The sequence below is a fragment of the Polyodon spathula genome, chromosome 10 (assembly GCF_017654505.1).
Source record: "Polyodon spathula isolate WHYD16114869_AA chromosome 10, ASM1765450v1, whole genome shotgun sequence".
NCBI classification, from domain to species: Eukaryota; Metazoa; Chordata; class Actinopteri; order Acipenseriformes; family Polyodontidae; genus Polyodon; species Polyodon spathula.
This window is the reverse complement of record NC_054543.1, coordinates 13,253,925-13,268,728: the sequence shown is the minus strand read 5'-3', so window position 1 is coordinate 13,268,728 and position 14,804 is coordinate 13,253,925. Positions and strand designations below refer to the sequence as shown.

Here is a 14,804-nt window from a genome sequence, read left to right as displayed (position 1 = left end):
ATGAATGTTACAAATGTATTCGCTCGGTATTGCTCTATCCCCATGTCCAGAGTGAGAGAACAATGATGTGTTGCCAATTCCCATTCACATACACTGCATGCTGGACATCTGTGTTGTCTAAAATCTGAGTAAATGATTGTTGGTAATCATCCACGCCGTCTGGTGGCGCTCTGATAAAACACCTACAACGGCCACTAAGACGCTATCGTTTAACTTGACTACACGATTAACTTCCGATTGCTGGAAAGCCGCATGTGTTTTAATTTTTGGAGAGTAACTCGTTTATAAAGACTACTGTTTATATGTAAATAGTAGGTTTGGCGTTTTTGTTACTAGAAGTAGAAACTCAGATTACACGTTAGTGTTACTTTGGGTTGCTGTACATTATTATACGTTTGCATATAACCACGCTCGATATGACACTTTTTTACTAAAATTTTGTTGGAAGCGAAATCTGTTTTTCTGGTGAGCAAAAACATCCCCTGGAAGAAAGTTTAATAAAAAATGGCACCGGTAAGTGTATAATCTTTTTATTATTCTAGATGTGATTTGAGTAAAACTCGTTGAGTGTAGAATGTCAGATAGTCTAACAATTAATTTCAGAAATATAAATATAATTTATTATTTCTTATGCATCCTTTTGTCAAGGTCTGTTAGGGTTTTTTTTTTTTTTATGCCATCTGTCTTTGTGATATTTTTATTTTCTAAAAAAGTTACCAAAGCCAAATAAACAATTGTTTGACGGGGCTTTCCTATCTGACACATCGCTATCAACAGTCTAGATATTAGAACATAAGAACATAAGAAAGTTTACAAACGAGAGGAGGCCATTCGGCCCATCTTGCTCGTTTGGTTGTTAGTAGCTTATTGATCCCAAAATCTCATCAAGCAGCTTCTTGAAGGATCCCAGGGTGTCAGCTTCAACAACATTACTGGGGAGTTGATTCCAGACCCTCACAATTCTCTGTGTAAAAAAGTGTCTCCTATTTTCTGTTCTGAATGCCCCTTTTTCTAAACTCCATTTGTGACCCCTGGTCCTTGTTTCTTTTTTCAGGCTGAAAAAGTCCCTTGCGTCCACACTGTCAATACCTTTTAGAATTTTGAATGCTTGAATTAGGTCGCCACGTAGTCTTCTTTGTTCAAGACTGAACAGATTCAATTCTTTTAGCCTGTCTGCATATGACATGCCTTTTAAGCCCGGAATAATTCTGGTCGCTCTTCTTTGCACTCTTTCTAGAGCAGCAATATCTTTTTTATAGCGAGGTGACCAGAACTGCACACAATATTCAAGATGAGGTCTTACAAGTGCATTGTACAGTTTTAACATTACTTCCCTTGATTTAAATTCAACACTTTTCACAATGTATCCGAGTATCTTGTTAGCCTTTTTTATAGCTTCCCCACATTGCCTAGATGAAGACATTTCTGAGTCAACAAAAACTCCTAGGTCTTTTTCATAGATTCCTTCTCCAATTTCAATATCTCCCATATGATATTTATAATGTACATTTTTATTTCCTGCGTGCAGTACCTTACACTTTTCTCTATTAAATGTCATTTGCCATGTATCTGCCCAGTTCTGAATCTTGTCTAGATCATTTTGAATGACCTTTGCTGCTGCAACAGTGTTTGCCACTCCTCCTACTTTTGTGTCGTCTGCAAATTTAACAAGTTTGCAAGTTAACAAGTTTGCTTACTATACCAGAATCTAAATCATTAATATTCATACAGTAGAGCTGAGAGTGAGTAGTTACAGCCATGGCACTACACCGGACCAAGCTTTACTGGGGTGACCACAGCAGTCCCAATTGTTTGTTAATGTATTATGATCAATTTCCTCCACCAGAGAAAAAGCAAGAAGACAGCACCAAGCTTTCGTAAATTGCTGAAAACCAGCAATATCAAGATTGAAAACAAACTAAAGAACAGGCAGTTAAAGCAGCAAAGCACCGCAAAGAAACACCGGAAGGAGCAGAAGAAGCTCAGGCAAGCTCTCAATAATGCTGCAACCCAAACTCCTCTTCCACTGGAGCGGTACAAGAAAAGGCCAGGTAGGAGTTTTTCTCATTGCATTGTCTACAATCATCATTAGTGTTTGTAGGTGCTGATATGAGTGCTTCAACTTGAATTTAAATGCTATCCTCCATGAGTGATCTGTATCTCTGGAGACCAGCGTGGAGTGCAGGCTTTGCAATGCATGTGACTGTTAGATTTTAAATTGCCCCGAGAAGAAATCAAACTTTTCACAGACATGTCTTACAAGAAGTTACCCATGCTCTGAATTCAATTATATGAATCTTTACATATGCATTTGTTGTGATTCTATTGTGCATGCTGTGTTTTGAACTAAGGAAAGCACATATTTATGTTCAATTCCCCCCCCCCCCCCCCCCCCCAATGTGTTGATTACAGAGGATGAGGAGGACGAGGAGGAGTTTGAGGAATCTCTCCCTGTGGATATGATGGAAGAGGATGATCTGGAGCAGATGAAGGCCATGGCCCAAAAGGCCTCATTCCTAACGAGAGACCTTTCTTCCAGGTACAGTATGAGTGATTCCCTGTGGAAAATCAGAATCATGTGTGTTTAGTTCTTGCAGCAGTAACTGTTGATTTTATAAGCTGTGTAATAACCCTGTTAAATTCTAATTTATCTGCATTATTGTACAGTGAGCCAGTTCATGCCAGGAAGCGCAAACGGGAGAATGTGATGGAGAAGTATGAGAAGTTGCCTAGACTGATGCAGAAGGAGCAGGAAAAAGAGCTTATTCACCTGCTGCCCATCAAAGACAAGACTGGCATTATTCCCCAGACTATGGAGAGACCAGGTACCGAACAATCTATGTCAACCATTCACTAACCGGCTCCATGATCTGGATAGGCGCTAAATCACTTGTCACATCTTAATAAAAAGCTCAATTACTAGCACGATTGTTTTTTAAAACGATTTATTATTTTGAGTTCTTACTAACTTGTTGTTTTTTATTCCTGTTTGTGTTTTCTTTTTTTAACTGAGATGTTTAGAATTGATTTGTTTATATGTACATTTGTTTTGTGTCATTACAGTAAACACGTTGTGTAAAATTGTGAAAATATGACCTTTTTTGTATTGTAATTTATTTCACTATTTTTTCAATTATATTTAATGTCCTATTTCTGCAGCAGTAAAGAAAGCAGAGAAGGAACATCAGGATGAAGATGGTGGTGATGGTGCTGAAGAAGGTAAAACAAAATGGGAGGATTTGTATCTGTGTTGTCAGTCAACTAGTCTTACATTTTGGTGGTGTTAGGTGATGTTTAAGTATGTGTAAAGCATCCAAGTGTTCTTTGCATTGTACTGTAAATATTTCTGAAACTAATTCATAAACACTTAAGTTGTTGTTTTGATTCTGAACCAACCAGGTTACTCAGCTAAACTACTTCAAAACCTGGTAGTTGCGCAATGATTTTGGTTGTCTTCACAAGATACTGCTGTAATATTTGTTTGATCTTTAGTTCTTATTTGAGTCTGTCAGTAGACTTCGCCCCGCAGCTACAGAAAATGTCAAAATAAGATGCACATTGTTCTTTATGTGCCTACTGCTGCTCTTTAAAAACTGACACACAATATAATTAGGGATTCTGATTTTTGGTTTTAACCGATAAAACCCGATCAAACACCCCCCCAATACTAAACAAAATAAAATCTGTTATATCCAGTAAACAACAGAAAAACACTGGAATGGTTACTGAAGTGACGTTGACTTGACTCCTTACCCCGTGGGGGGGGTGGACGGACGACTGTGAAAACTTTGTACAGTTCAGCTGGGCAATGCCTCTCCTCCCTGACTTGTATCTAGCACCTATTCATTCTGAATTCTTAAACCCACTCCAACAACCGAGTGGCAGCACATTCCAACATTTCTAGTGAAGGATTGTAACTCGCTCGAGAGATATAAAATGAGATTACAAGAAATGGAAGATTATTCTTGCTCAAGAGATTTAAAGCTATATTATGGTTTCACAGGGAATATTTACACATTCGTGGAGTTTAAAACAGAATTGTGTCAATGTAAAAAAATAAATTAATTAAAATTTTAAAAAAAAAAAAAACGAAATAAATAAATAAACAAAAACCCCAGAAGAATATACCAGTGACCATAAGGATTTCGTTGTGTGTGTAAAAAAAAAAAAAAAAAAAAAAAAAAAAAATCGGTACAATTGAAAGTTTGCAAGTACTGTTGAGTTACTATAAATATTGACAGAAAAAAATTAAAACAATAATTTCATACAGTATATAAAAAGTGAAAGCACCGTAGAAAATAAAAATATTTTTTTTTTACATATAGCTCAAATAGTCAAAAATAAGCACCATAAAATGAAATGAATAAAAAACGATTTAACAGAAGCCCTAAATATAATACACAGCCATCAGTTTTAAATTTCCAGAAGACTTAATCTCTAATATCTTGGCACCCCCTCCAGACCATCCTTTTGCTCAAAATTCCATCAGAAGACTTATATATATATTTTTAATTTTAAGTTAATGCTCCGACGCCTCTTCCATTACTAACCACACAAGATCTGGTGGTCCTACGGAGGAAGAGACTAGAGGAGAGAAAAGTTTGCATTGCTGCTCTGGGATCATCCATTTTGTCAGATCCATCAGCCAATGTAAGTGTTGCATCAGCAAGCTTTGAAAGCAATTTCTGTTTTAATGATTTTAGTGACCAGACAGACTTACAAGTGCAGTTTGTAAAATAGTTTGTGTAGTTAAGGTTTTAAATATTACCAGTATAATAACATGTTTTATTACAAGTCTGTTTAAAGTAGGCTAAACTCAGAGAGAGAGGGAGAAAATTGTGTAAAACTGAACATGATTGCGATGTGTTTTTGTTGTCCATTTGCTTACCTGCTTGGCTTTACAGTCCAAATGTTACTAAGCTATCATGTTTGAGCGTTTGGTGGTGCAACTGCTTCTAAATCTTTGCTTACTTTTCCCCCAGATTAAGAAGTTGAAGGAGCTTCGCTCAATGCTGGTAGAGTTGGATCCCTATGTGGCCGTCACAGTTCGAAAGCTAGTGATGGTCTCACTGATGGAGATCTTTAAGGACATAGTTCCTTCTTACAGGATTCGGCCCTTGACTGAAGCAGAAAAGTCTACGAAGGTATTGGGGGAGCCTAATAATTGTATTGCTTTTTCTTGTATAAATAGTGTACAGGGATTTATTGATGATTCTGTAATGTACTGCAGATTCCTGTGCCCTTTAAGGTTGCTATTTACTGTATCTTTCAGCCTTAAAAAAACTATATATATAGGTAGATAGATACCTCCTTTTTTTTGTTGTTGTTGTTACTGGAAAGACCTCTAAAGTTGCATAAACTGCATTTTCAGTTGCAGTCTGTGCTGTATATACAAAACCTCACCTTTCAGAGAATTAGTGACTTTGTTTTTGTTATGTTATATAAACACTGCATGCTTTATTTGTTGGAAATCTTGCAGTACATTAATGTAGAATGTAGCAATTTGATACACATTTGTTCTCTTATGTCTGCTTTGTGGCATCAAGCAATATTAAGGATTGTTACCAAAGATGGTTATTTCCATAGCGACCGAGCATCTAACTTGTATGTGTGTTTCATTTTTAGGTTAAAAAAGAAACCCAGCAACTAAGAGAGTTTGAAGAAGGTTTAGTAAGTCAGTACAAGTTTTACCTTGAGAACTTGGAGCAAACTGTTAAAGGTATGGGAAGATCAAATATATTTTAATGCTTAAATACCTAGACAGACTTTTTGAGTTACAATCATTACATCATAAGATAGCAATTACTTGTTTCATAGCAAGTATTAAAAAAAAGATGGTCATGAGGTGGCTGAAATGTGTATTTATTTGACAAGAGGTTTTCTGTTTTCTTCCCATAGACTGGAAACAGATGAAGAAAAAGAAAAGCGAAGTTGTTTCATTAAAGTCGTACAAAGGTCTGGCTGAAGTAGCCGTGAAGTGCCTTTGTGAGCTCCTGGTGGCTTTGCCTCACTTCAACTTCCACAACAATATCATAGTGATGATTGTACCCCTTATGAATCACGACTGTAAAAAGGTGACAGCTTCTTCTCCTCCTAGTTTAATTGTGAATTACAGTTACAATTGATAAATTGTTTAATTGATATTCCAAACTGGTGATCCTTGGTTTGTGGAAGAATATCTTTTTAAATAGTTTACTAAAATGGTGCACTGAGTTAAATGTTATAAACAAAATTTTGGAATAGACTACTGCAATTATGTTTAAGTGTGTTCAGATATTTTTGTTGTAAACAATGGGCAAGGCCATCTTAAGAAGGAAAAATAAAAGCAAACTTTTAAGAACGTCTGTACAACAATTTTAAAAGCCAGTTTCTTAGCTGTTCAGTGAACACGCTTGAGTCATTGTACTGTGCGAAGTAATTCTCGCTGTTCCTCCTGTTTTATTTCTAGATTTCAGAAATGAGCTGTGAAGCAGTGAGGAAGCTTTTTAAACAAGACAAAGTTGGTCAGGCTTCTCTCGGAATGGTTAAAGTGATCTCTGGTCTTGTCAAAAGTAGAAACTATGAAGTCAAACCAGAGGTAAGTAAATCTGTAGCTGTTTAATATTTATACTACATGTATATTAAGGACCAATTAGCAAGGAGTCATCTTTTATAGTCGTATCTCAAGACGCCTACAGAAAAAAACATGATCCATCTGTGATCATTTTGTAAAGCCACTTGACACTATTTGAAATGTCATGGTCTTTAGCCAAAGTATAATCCTCTAAAATATGTACTGGGAATGATAAAATCAAGTGTATATGTGGTAGCAGTTATAGTATATGGTGGTATAATGTATAATTCTGGCACTGTAAAATCTAAAGGAATGCAAAATCAATACAATTTCAAGCACTGTGTACAAATTCAGCCAAGTAAACATAGGACGCAATGTTCTATATGGGGGTATATTGTTTAGAAGAAAACAGTCTTATTTAATAACCAGGTCATGGATTGTATTATATACTGTACAATTCTACAAGCTAAACATTATACCTCTCATATCTCTTTACCTGTCAAAGTAGCACTTATTCTGTGATTTTTTTTAATAACAGGTTCTGAAGGCTCTGCTTTGCTTGAGAGTAAAAGAAGTGGAAGTTAAGAAAGATGCAGATGATATTGCCCCCAAAAAGAGATTCATGAACTGCAAAGAAAAGAGAAAACATCTCTCACGAATGCAAAGAAAGGTCACTCTTCATTTTACTACAACACTGTGGTGCTCATGTGCTGCTGGGGTTTGAGCTCTTGAAGTGTGAATCATCTTAAAACAACGTATTTTGTATTTATTTTTAGTGGAAGAAAGCTGAAGAGAAGTTAGAAAAAGAACTTCTAGAAGCTGAAGCAACAGAAAGCAAAGAGAAAAAGCTTAAACTGGTAGGTGGTTTCTGGAGATAATACAGGACATGGTGAACAGTAGTTTTTTCTGTAAACTCAGTGTTTTACAGGCGTATTGCACATGGTGGTAGTGCGAGACGTGTGTAATAAGGTTGATGATAAAACTATTAACCTCAATTTTTGAAAACAAACTACCACCAGTACATGAAATGCATGTAGTTCACACTTGCTGTGTTAGTTGTATTGTATGTGTTTCTGCATTTCCAAATTGGTAGAGTGAAAATGTATTTTATGTCTTTTATTGGGTGTGTCATCTGGATAGGCTAGTTGCAAGTGTTTACTGTACATACTCAAAGATATGTTGACAATGTCAGAATTAATTTACATGAACAATTCTATGTGTTTTTTTCTCTCAATCAGCATACAGAGACCCTGAACATTGTGTTTTTAACATACTTCAGGATACTGAAGAAAGCTCAGAAGTCAATTCTGCTCTCTTGTGTTTTGGAAGGTCTTGCAAAGTAAGACATTAAGTGGAGTTTTCAGACGGAAATGTGTGTTACATCCTGATTATACTTTTAAAAAATATTTAATGTTGTTTTTTTAAGAATACAATGAAGGCCTACCCAGTCATATACAATAAGAATGATTTTGTATAATTTGCTATTGCTTCTAGCCTCATAAATTCAGTCTAAAAGAACTTTGTTTCCCCCATTAGGTTTGCCCACCTTATTAATGTGGAGTTCTTTGATGATTTGCTGATTGTGCTGCACAAACTCATTGAATCTGGGGTAATGCAAGTGTTTGGGCGTTTTTATTTTGTCTGTTTTAAATCCAAAAAGCACTGAATATTAATTCTAAACTATGGCCTTTTGTACCTGAAATAAATTTTTATTATCAAAGCCATATACATTCTGGTACATGTAAAGTGAAAAAAAAAAAAAAAAAGCACACATTACCCTCAAACTGTTTTTACTTGTGTATGTCTTCTATTCCAACATGTTTTTTATTTTAATTGTTTCCCGTAGGATTTGAGCTACAGGGAAAGCCTTCATTGTATTCAGACCGCCTTTCATGTTCTCTCTGGTCAAGGTACCTCATTAAAGACCATTCTTTCAGTGCTTTCAATTCATTATCCTTTTATATTTCAGTAAAATGACAAATAACTTTCTGTTGCAGGTGATGTATTGAACATTGACCCATTGAAATTCTACACGCACCTCTACAAAACTCTTCTCAGACTACATGCAGGTATGCTTTTTTGTGTTTATTTTTTATTGTATATGAATAATCTTCAGTCCTTCAGTTTTGACAGAACCTTTTACAAAACCAGAACCATGGATCTAATAATGCAAGACACCTGGCTTTGATTTGGCCTAAAGGTGTTCTCTTGATGACTTTGATGTCTGAATGTGATGTTTTATAACATAGCCATGACATTTTTGTTTTTGTCTGTATGATCCGTTATTCAGCAAAGCATTATTGTTAAACGCCTTCGATTTTAGTCACTTTCTGCCAAGTTCATTTTGTGAAAAAATGGCAATACATTTAGTGGCAGCACATTTTTTTTTTTTTTTTGCATGTATTTAAGCACAAGTTGTAAAGTTGCGTTTTGTTCCCTCAGGTACTGCGAATGATGATATGATCATTGTCCTGCAGTGTCTGGACGTGATGTTGACTAAGCGCAGGAAGCAGGTTTCAGTGCAGCGAGCGCTTGCTTTCATTAAACGCCTCGCCACGCTCTCTCTACAAGTGCTACCAAATTCAACAATCGGCATCTTGGCAACAAACAGGGTGCTAATGCACGTAAGTAATGAACTGCACCAACACCCACGCTGTGTACTCCATACTGAGTAGGGCTGTTTGAAAAGTGACCCAAAAAGTAGAACTAGATGACAATTTTTTTTTTTTTTTTTTTTACGTAACACCACTTTAAAATTTATATGTGTGTGTGTTTTTAAAACTTATGTCCTGCTATGTTTTTTTAAGCAAATGCAAAAGGCAATTTCATTGTCAAAGAAACAGCTTACTAGAAGGAGAAATTAACGAACCATTGACATTGGCCGAATACTTTTTCATTGTATGTTCTCTTTATTTCAGACATTCCCCAAGTCTGATATCTTGTTGGATAATGAGTCGCAGGGTAGTGGGATATATCTGCCTGAGCTTGATGAACCAGAGTATTGTAACCCTCAGAATACATCTCTGTGGGAGCTGCATACACTTCAGGTGAGTGTTCATTGAAAACATACCGGCTTTACTTTTAAATTAGCAAATATTCTAAGTCCTGCCATGGCTTTATTTCTTTGCGTTATGTTTTTTATTTATTTAGAGACACTATCACCCTATTGTGCGGAAGTTTGCAGCTCATCTCGTTGTGGGGGCACCAAGCGAGGGCTCAGGAGCACTTAACGTGGATCTCAGTAGAAAGTAAGATGTTCAACCCTCTCTCTACTTCTGGAATTCATGACTGCTTTATGAAGGCTTGTACGAATCGCGCTTTAAGATGCTTTCCAAAGGCTCATTGGTACTACACGTTCTGATTCTGTCAAACTGTTGCTTAGTCAGGGATAGGGTTCATCTTGGAACTATGCAACCAATATATTTAAATACATTGCATACTGATATTTCTGTAAAACAGCTTGACTTTATAGCAGATAGTGATTATATGTACTTTTCATCTGTACAAAAAAGTAATGTCTTTTTTTTTTTTTTTCTAGATCAGCTACTGACCTTTTTGAGGATTATAGTACAAAAGGAATGACATTCAATCCTCCAGTTGCAACACCGTCATCAAAGAAAAAGGTATTTAAACGCTATTTAAATGAAAAAATAAACAAAAGACTTTCTTTTGAAAATTTGCAAATATAGCGCATTACTCCAAAAAATGAAAAACTATAATAAAATAAACATTTGAATAGAAAATATTGCATAAACTGCTATATGTACATACAAAATTGTAAAAACGAAGTAATTATTAAAAAAAATAACATAAGGCACTTTTTTTCCCCTCGCATAACTCAATTCCCATTGTGTAATGTGAATGCGCGATCAGGGAAACATACTTCAAAGTAGTCCCTTTTAGCACAATCCACACAAATGTAACGCTTATCAACTTGTCGAGTACATTTACCACATACTGCTCTTTCGCACTGGGCACAGATATCAAGTTTTATTTTTACTGCATTTAGTTGCCTCATTGTTTTCTGTTGCGTGTGTCACTTGATGCACACTGTATCCAGGTTGAGCTGCATTTTCCTGTCACTTTGCAGTTTTCTGATCTAAATGTTTCTGCCAGAGCTCCGTGGTTAGCAAGATGAAATCTCTCCTACTGATATTTTCCCCGGTGCATACCGTGTACAAAAATTAAGGAATTGATGGCTGCCATGTCCAGTACATTATAAAATACAGCAAACTGGACACCGGTGATTGCTTTCACTGAGTACTAAGTTTTGTGCAGGTGGTGGAAACTCTCTTCTCGCATTGTTTACTGTTCCAACCAGGCTGTCGTCCCCATGTGTCATCGTTCCCCCAAACTGTTTTGTTAGTTGAAGTGAAATAAATTCAACATTTCTTATGTTCGGTTACATCAGCCTAAGTAACACATTGTCACCCAGTCTGACCAGCTGGGCGAGTTTCATCTTTGCACAGGTAGGGGTAGGGTCTGCTGCCAGCCAAAACTTGATCCCAAATTTGACAGGCTTGTTTGACATGTATTGTGTCCAGCGACAGTGGTTTTTTTGGAAACAGCTGCTTGTCCATGTAATGTTTTATGTTTAGCTTGATGCAGGCAATGCTGTTTTCATTGAAGTCATTCCAAATTTCTGATGCCAAGGCAAATATGTCTGTAGTTGCCCTCAAATCAAAACGCCAAAATCTCGATTTCTCAAAGTTCTTGTAATAGTAATATTAGAAGACAGCAGACTATATATGCTAATGTAGACGGCAAGATGGCAGTTCAAGGAATTGATAGGATTACAGTAGATATTTGGATAACACATATAGATTTCAAGAGCAATATTCTATTTAAAGACATACTGCTGTAAACTCAGTGGAGGAAGAGATAACAAACTGGCTATAACAAACATATAGAGTATTGTAGGCTGTATTAACAATAAAAGCATGTATTGTAATAAACCGTCAAAATGACTACCTGGCAGTTCTAGTGTTAAACTTAAGAGATATAGATTTCCTTAACAGCATTTTTTTTTTTTTTATGTATATGCAGGAGAAGTTTACAATTGGAGATGCATTGCTGGACAGTGATTTGAAGAAACAAATTGACAGCCGTCTTGAAGCCACCTCTATTCCATCAGATTTGGATTTTACAGCGCATTTCAGGAAGGCATTTATGTAGAGAACAGTGGCCAGCTTTGGACAGTTGTATTTAACACAGGACTGCAAGAGAGACCCACAAATTATTATTGTGGTTTGCTTTATGAAAAGCCAACAAGGTTAAGGAACAGACGGATGGGAATGTGTTAATGAAAGAAGATAGTGGATATTGAACAGCAGCTAAACTTAAACTCTCAAGCCACAGTATGATTGTGGTGGGAAAAGTAATAAAAACTGTTTTGTTCAAATAAATTCCAGTAAAGTGGTCCAAATCAAGTCAACATTTGTAATTCTAATTCAGTGTAACGGTATTAATTTGAGATGTTGGAATGCCATTTAATGGAGTCATTTTCAAACAATAAGTCAATTCATTTTAACTTGGACCCCAATGGAGAACCTGCCTTCGATGTCTTATTACACATCCCACTTTTATGTTTGGGGGCTTCTATGTTAAGACTGCATAGCATAGATGGGACTGGAACAAAAAGTGTCAAGATAAAAATAGTTTAAATGAAAGCGTTTGAAAAACTAAAAAATGTGTGAATGTTGTATCTTGAGTAATGAATGCAGACAGGTCATTACACTGTATTTGAACAACAAAAAAAAGTTGTATAATGACAATTCTTGTCTACCACTTTAGCACACTAAACTACTTCTCTTTTAGTTGCTAGTGCATTTCAGACAGCTGCAGTGATTTTAGAACCTTATTTTGTTGGCAGTCATAATTAATGTTTAATCTCAACAGGACTTTCTCTTTTAGTTGGCTGTTCAGGGGGTTTTGATCTTTTCCAAAATGTTTTTTTTTTTTTTTTTTTAATATTATCACTTTTTGGAAGAAGTAAATTTTCCTGAGTTTGTTTTCACAGAATTGGTTCATTTCCTATAAAGTAATTGATAAAGTAACCTTTTCCCATGGAAGTGAGATGGTGCAGTGGGCTATTCCAGTAGTATGTTCAAATCCATCTGATTCTTTCCTTTATTTTCAAAGAATGTGTCTTAATGTACCTTATATTCAGTTTGAAACACAGCTTTCCTGTGACCGCTGGTGGTGCAGCGGGCTAATCGTGCCAGGGAGGTGGGTGGAAGTTGAGGGTGTTGCTGCCTGAGTGAGGGAAGAGTGGAAGTTGATGGTGTTGCTCCTGAGGAAGGTAAACTGCACTTTTCTTTTTCTTAAAGATTCTTATTGTCTGCATTCAGTAATTCTTTAGACTTCAATTTATGTGCATTCAAGAATAGAATGAAGTCTGAAGAATTATTGAATGCAAACAAGAATCTTTAAAAAAAGATCTGCTTGCAGAAAAGTGCAGTTTACCTTCCTTGGGAGCAACACCATCAACTTCCACTCCTCCCTCACTTCCAGACCCCCCACCTCCTTTCTATCCTCCCCTACTTCCTCTTCCCTCAGGGCAGATCTTCTCTCCATTTAGTTACAACCAACACCATTACATACCTCAGGAGTTCACCTCCAAGAGCTGGATTTTGAACTGCTGTCTTCAGGGAGGAAAGGGAACATTTTGTGCTGTGGACCGGGGGCTTGTTATTCTCAACTGTGTTTACTTTGAGACTTGAACGGGATTCAAAGCCAAACATTAAAGTATATAAGGTAAATTAAACTTTTTTTTTTTTAAATGAGGTATTAACACATGTGCCTCACATGGGACTTGAGATGACTACACTGCGAATCAGTCCAAGTAAGCTTATTTATCAATTTATTTTTTTATTGCTTAAGCAGAGAACACTAGTGCTGTGTCTGTTCTGGTTGTCTCAACATTTTTTTTGGCGTCATGGCAGCCAGAGTTGAGCTGGGTCCTTTTTTGTACGAACATATTTTTCCATCCAGTGTCCTCCAATACACTGATATTTTTATAAGGGAGCCCCTGCCTGTGAGTGACACCTTCATAGACTGGCTGGTAATGAATACAGTGGGAGATAAAAGTCATAAAGCATCAAGAAAAAGAAGTACAAGTTAGACAAAAATTAAGACAACAAATTAGACAGTAAATTTAGAATTAATAAAGAAACTTAAGTAACTTACAGTAAATACACAGTAAGTTAAAAAATAAATGAAGTTAGACAGTAAGAAAGAAATTAAGACATGAAGTTGGTGAGACACACATGAATGCCTCTTTTCCACTACAACCGAGCCACGCTGGGGCCGTACAGTGCGCTTAAGGGGAGCCTGGGTTATTTTTCCACTATAGAGCCGAGTGGTGCTACTGATATCACATGAAAGACAGTTGTTATTGTTATTAATTAACTGAATTTGCCAAAAGATGCACAAACAAATGATGTTCAAAAATTAATAGACCAACGATATAACTATCTTGTATCGCTATATTTTTAAAATAGATTTAGGGATTTCTTTATAATCTACAAATTTTACTGATTATATCGACATACTAAAACTCAATTAGTTATGTTGAAGGGGGGAAAAAGGTTTTAAACATATGTACAGTATTTTGTTTGACTTTTTGTAAATAAGTTTAGAATTGTTTTATTTTCCAATTTTTCTTGTATTTTTTTCTAACATGCACTGACTAATGCAGTGTAATGTTGAAAATCCTTCACCCAGCCCCTGGCTCTGCTCACAGCCTTATTCAGATGTCTTGTAATGCCAGAGTTTCATGGTTTGGTTCTCTCTCGCCTCGACAAATAGCCAGGGGACAACCACCTGTATCCATGCTGTACCGAGCCCTCACAGGTCTGGTGTGCCAGTGGAGGTGGTGTATAAGACAGTAAGAATGAAGACCTTAGAGCAGTGGTTCCCAAACCAGTCCTGTGGACCCAGTGTCTAGACCCTTAATTGAATTGATGATTTGCTGAATTAGACCTTTTAAATTGTTTTCGGCTCTTAACATTTGCATATTTCAAGTTATCTGTAACATTTTATAAGTAATGTGAACTCTAAGAGCTGAAAACAATTAAAAAGGTCTAATTCAGCAACTTATCAATTAAATTAAGGGTCTAGTTAAGTAAGTGAGAGCTCAGTTGGAATGAAAACCAACAGCCACAGCCGGGGACCCCAGCAATGGAGTTGGGAAACACTACCTTAGAGAACAAATCAAGACAGAAAGAAACAATTACAGAATAAATTAAGA

General features: G+C 36.3%; 1 protein-coding gene across 2 annotated transcripts; it reads left to right on the top strand.

Moving 5' to 3' along the window:
* Positions 1–216: 216 nt before the first annotated feature.
* On the top strand, positions 217–14,554 carry LOC121321851 (nucleolar complex protein 3 homolog). Of its 2 annotated transcripts, none has more exons than XM_041261138.1 (21): positions 217–513; positions 1,847–2,051; positions 2,413–2,539; positions 2,668–2,825; positions 3,163–3,219; positions 4,520–4,650; positions 4,983–5,144; positions 5,626–5,719; positions 5,899–6,074; positions 6,449–6,577; positions 7,092–7,223; positions 7,330–7,410; positions 7,792–7,892; positions 8,090–8,162; positions 8,400–8,463; positions 8,551–8,622; positions 8,996–9,177; positions 9,472–9,600; positions 9,704–9,801; positions 10,092–10,176; positions 11,600–14,554. In XM_041261138.1, the coding sequence occupies exons 1-21, from the start codon at positions 505–507 to the stop codon at positions 11,726–11,728; spliced, it is 2,394 nt and encodes a 797-aa protein (XP_041117072.1). In that variant the 5' UTR covers positions 217–504; the 3' UTR covers positions 11,729–14,554. The 2 variants fall into 2 exon arrangements, with proteins under 2 accessions (XP_041117072.1, XP_041117071.1); XM_041261137.1 differs by having other exon boundaries at positions 3,160–3,219; positions 11,600–14,553.
* Positions 14,555–14,804: the final 250 nt, after the last annotated feature.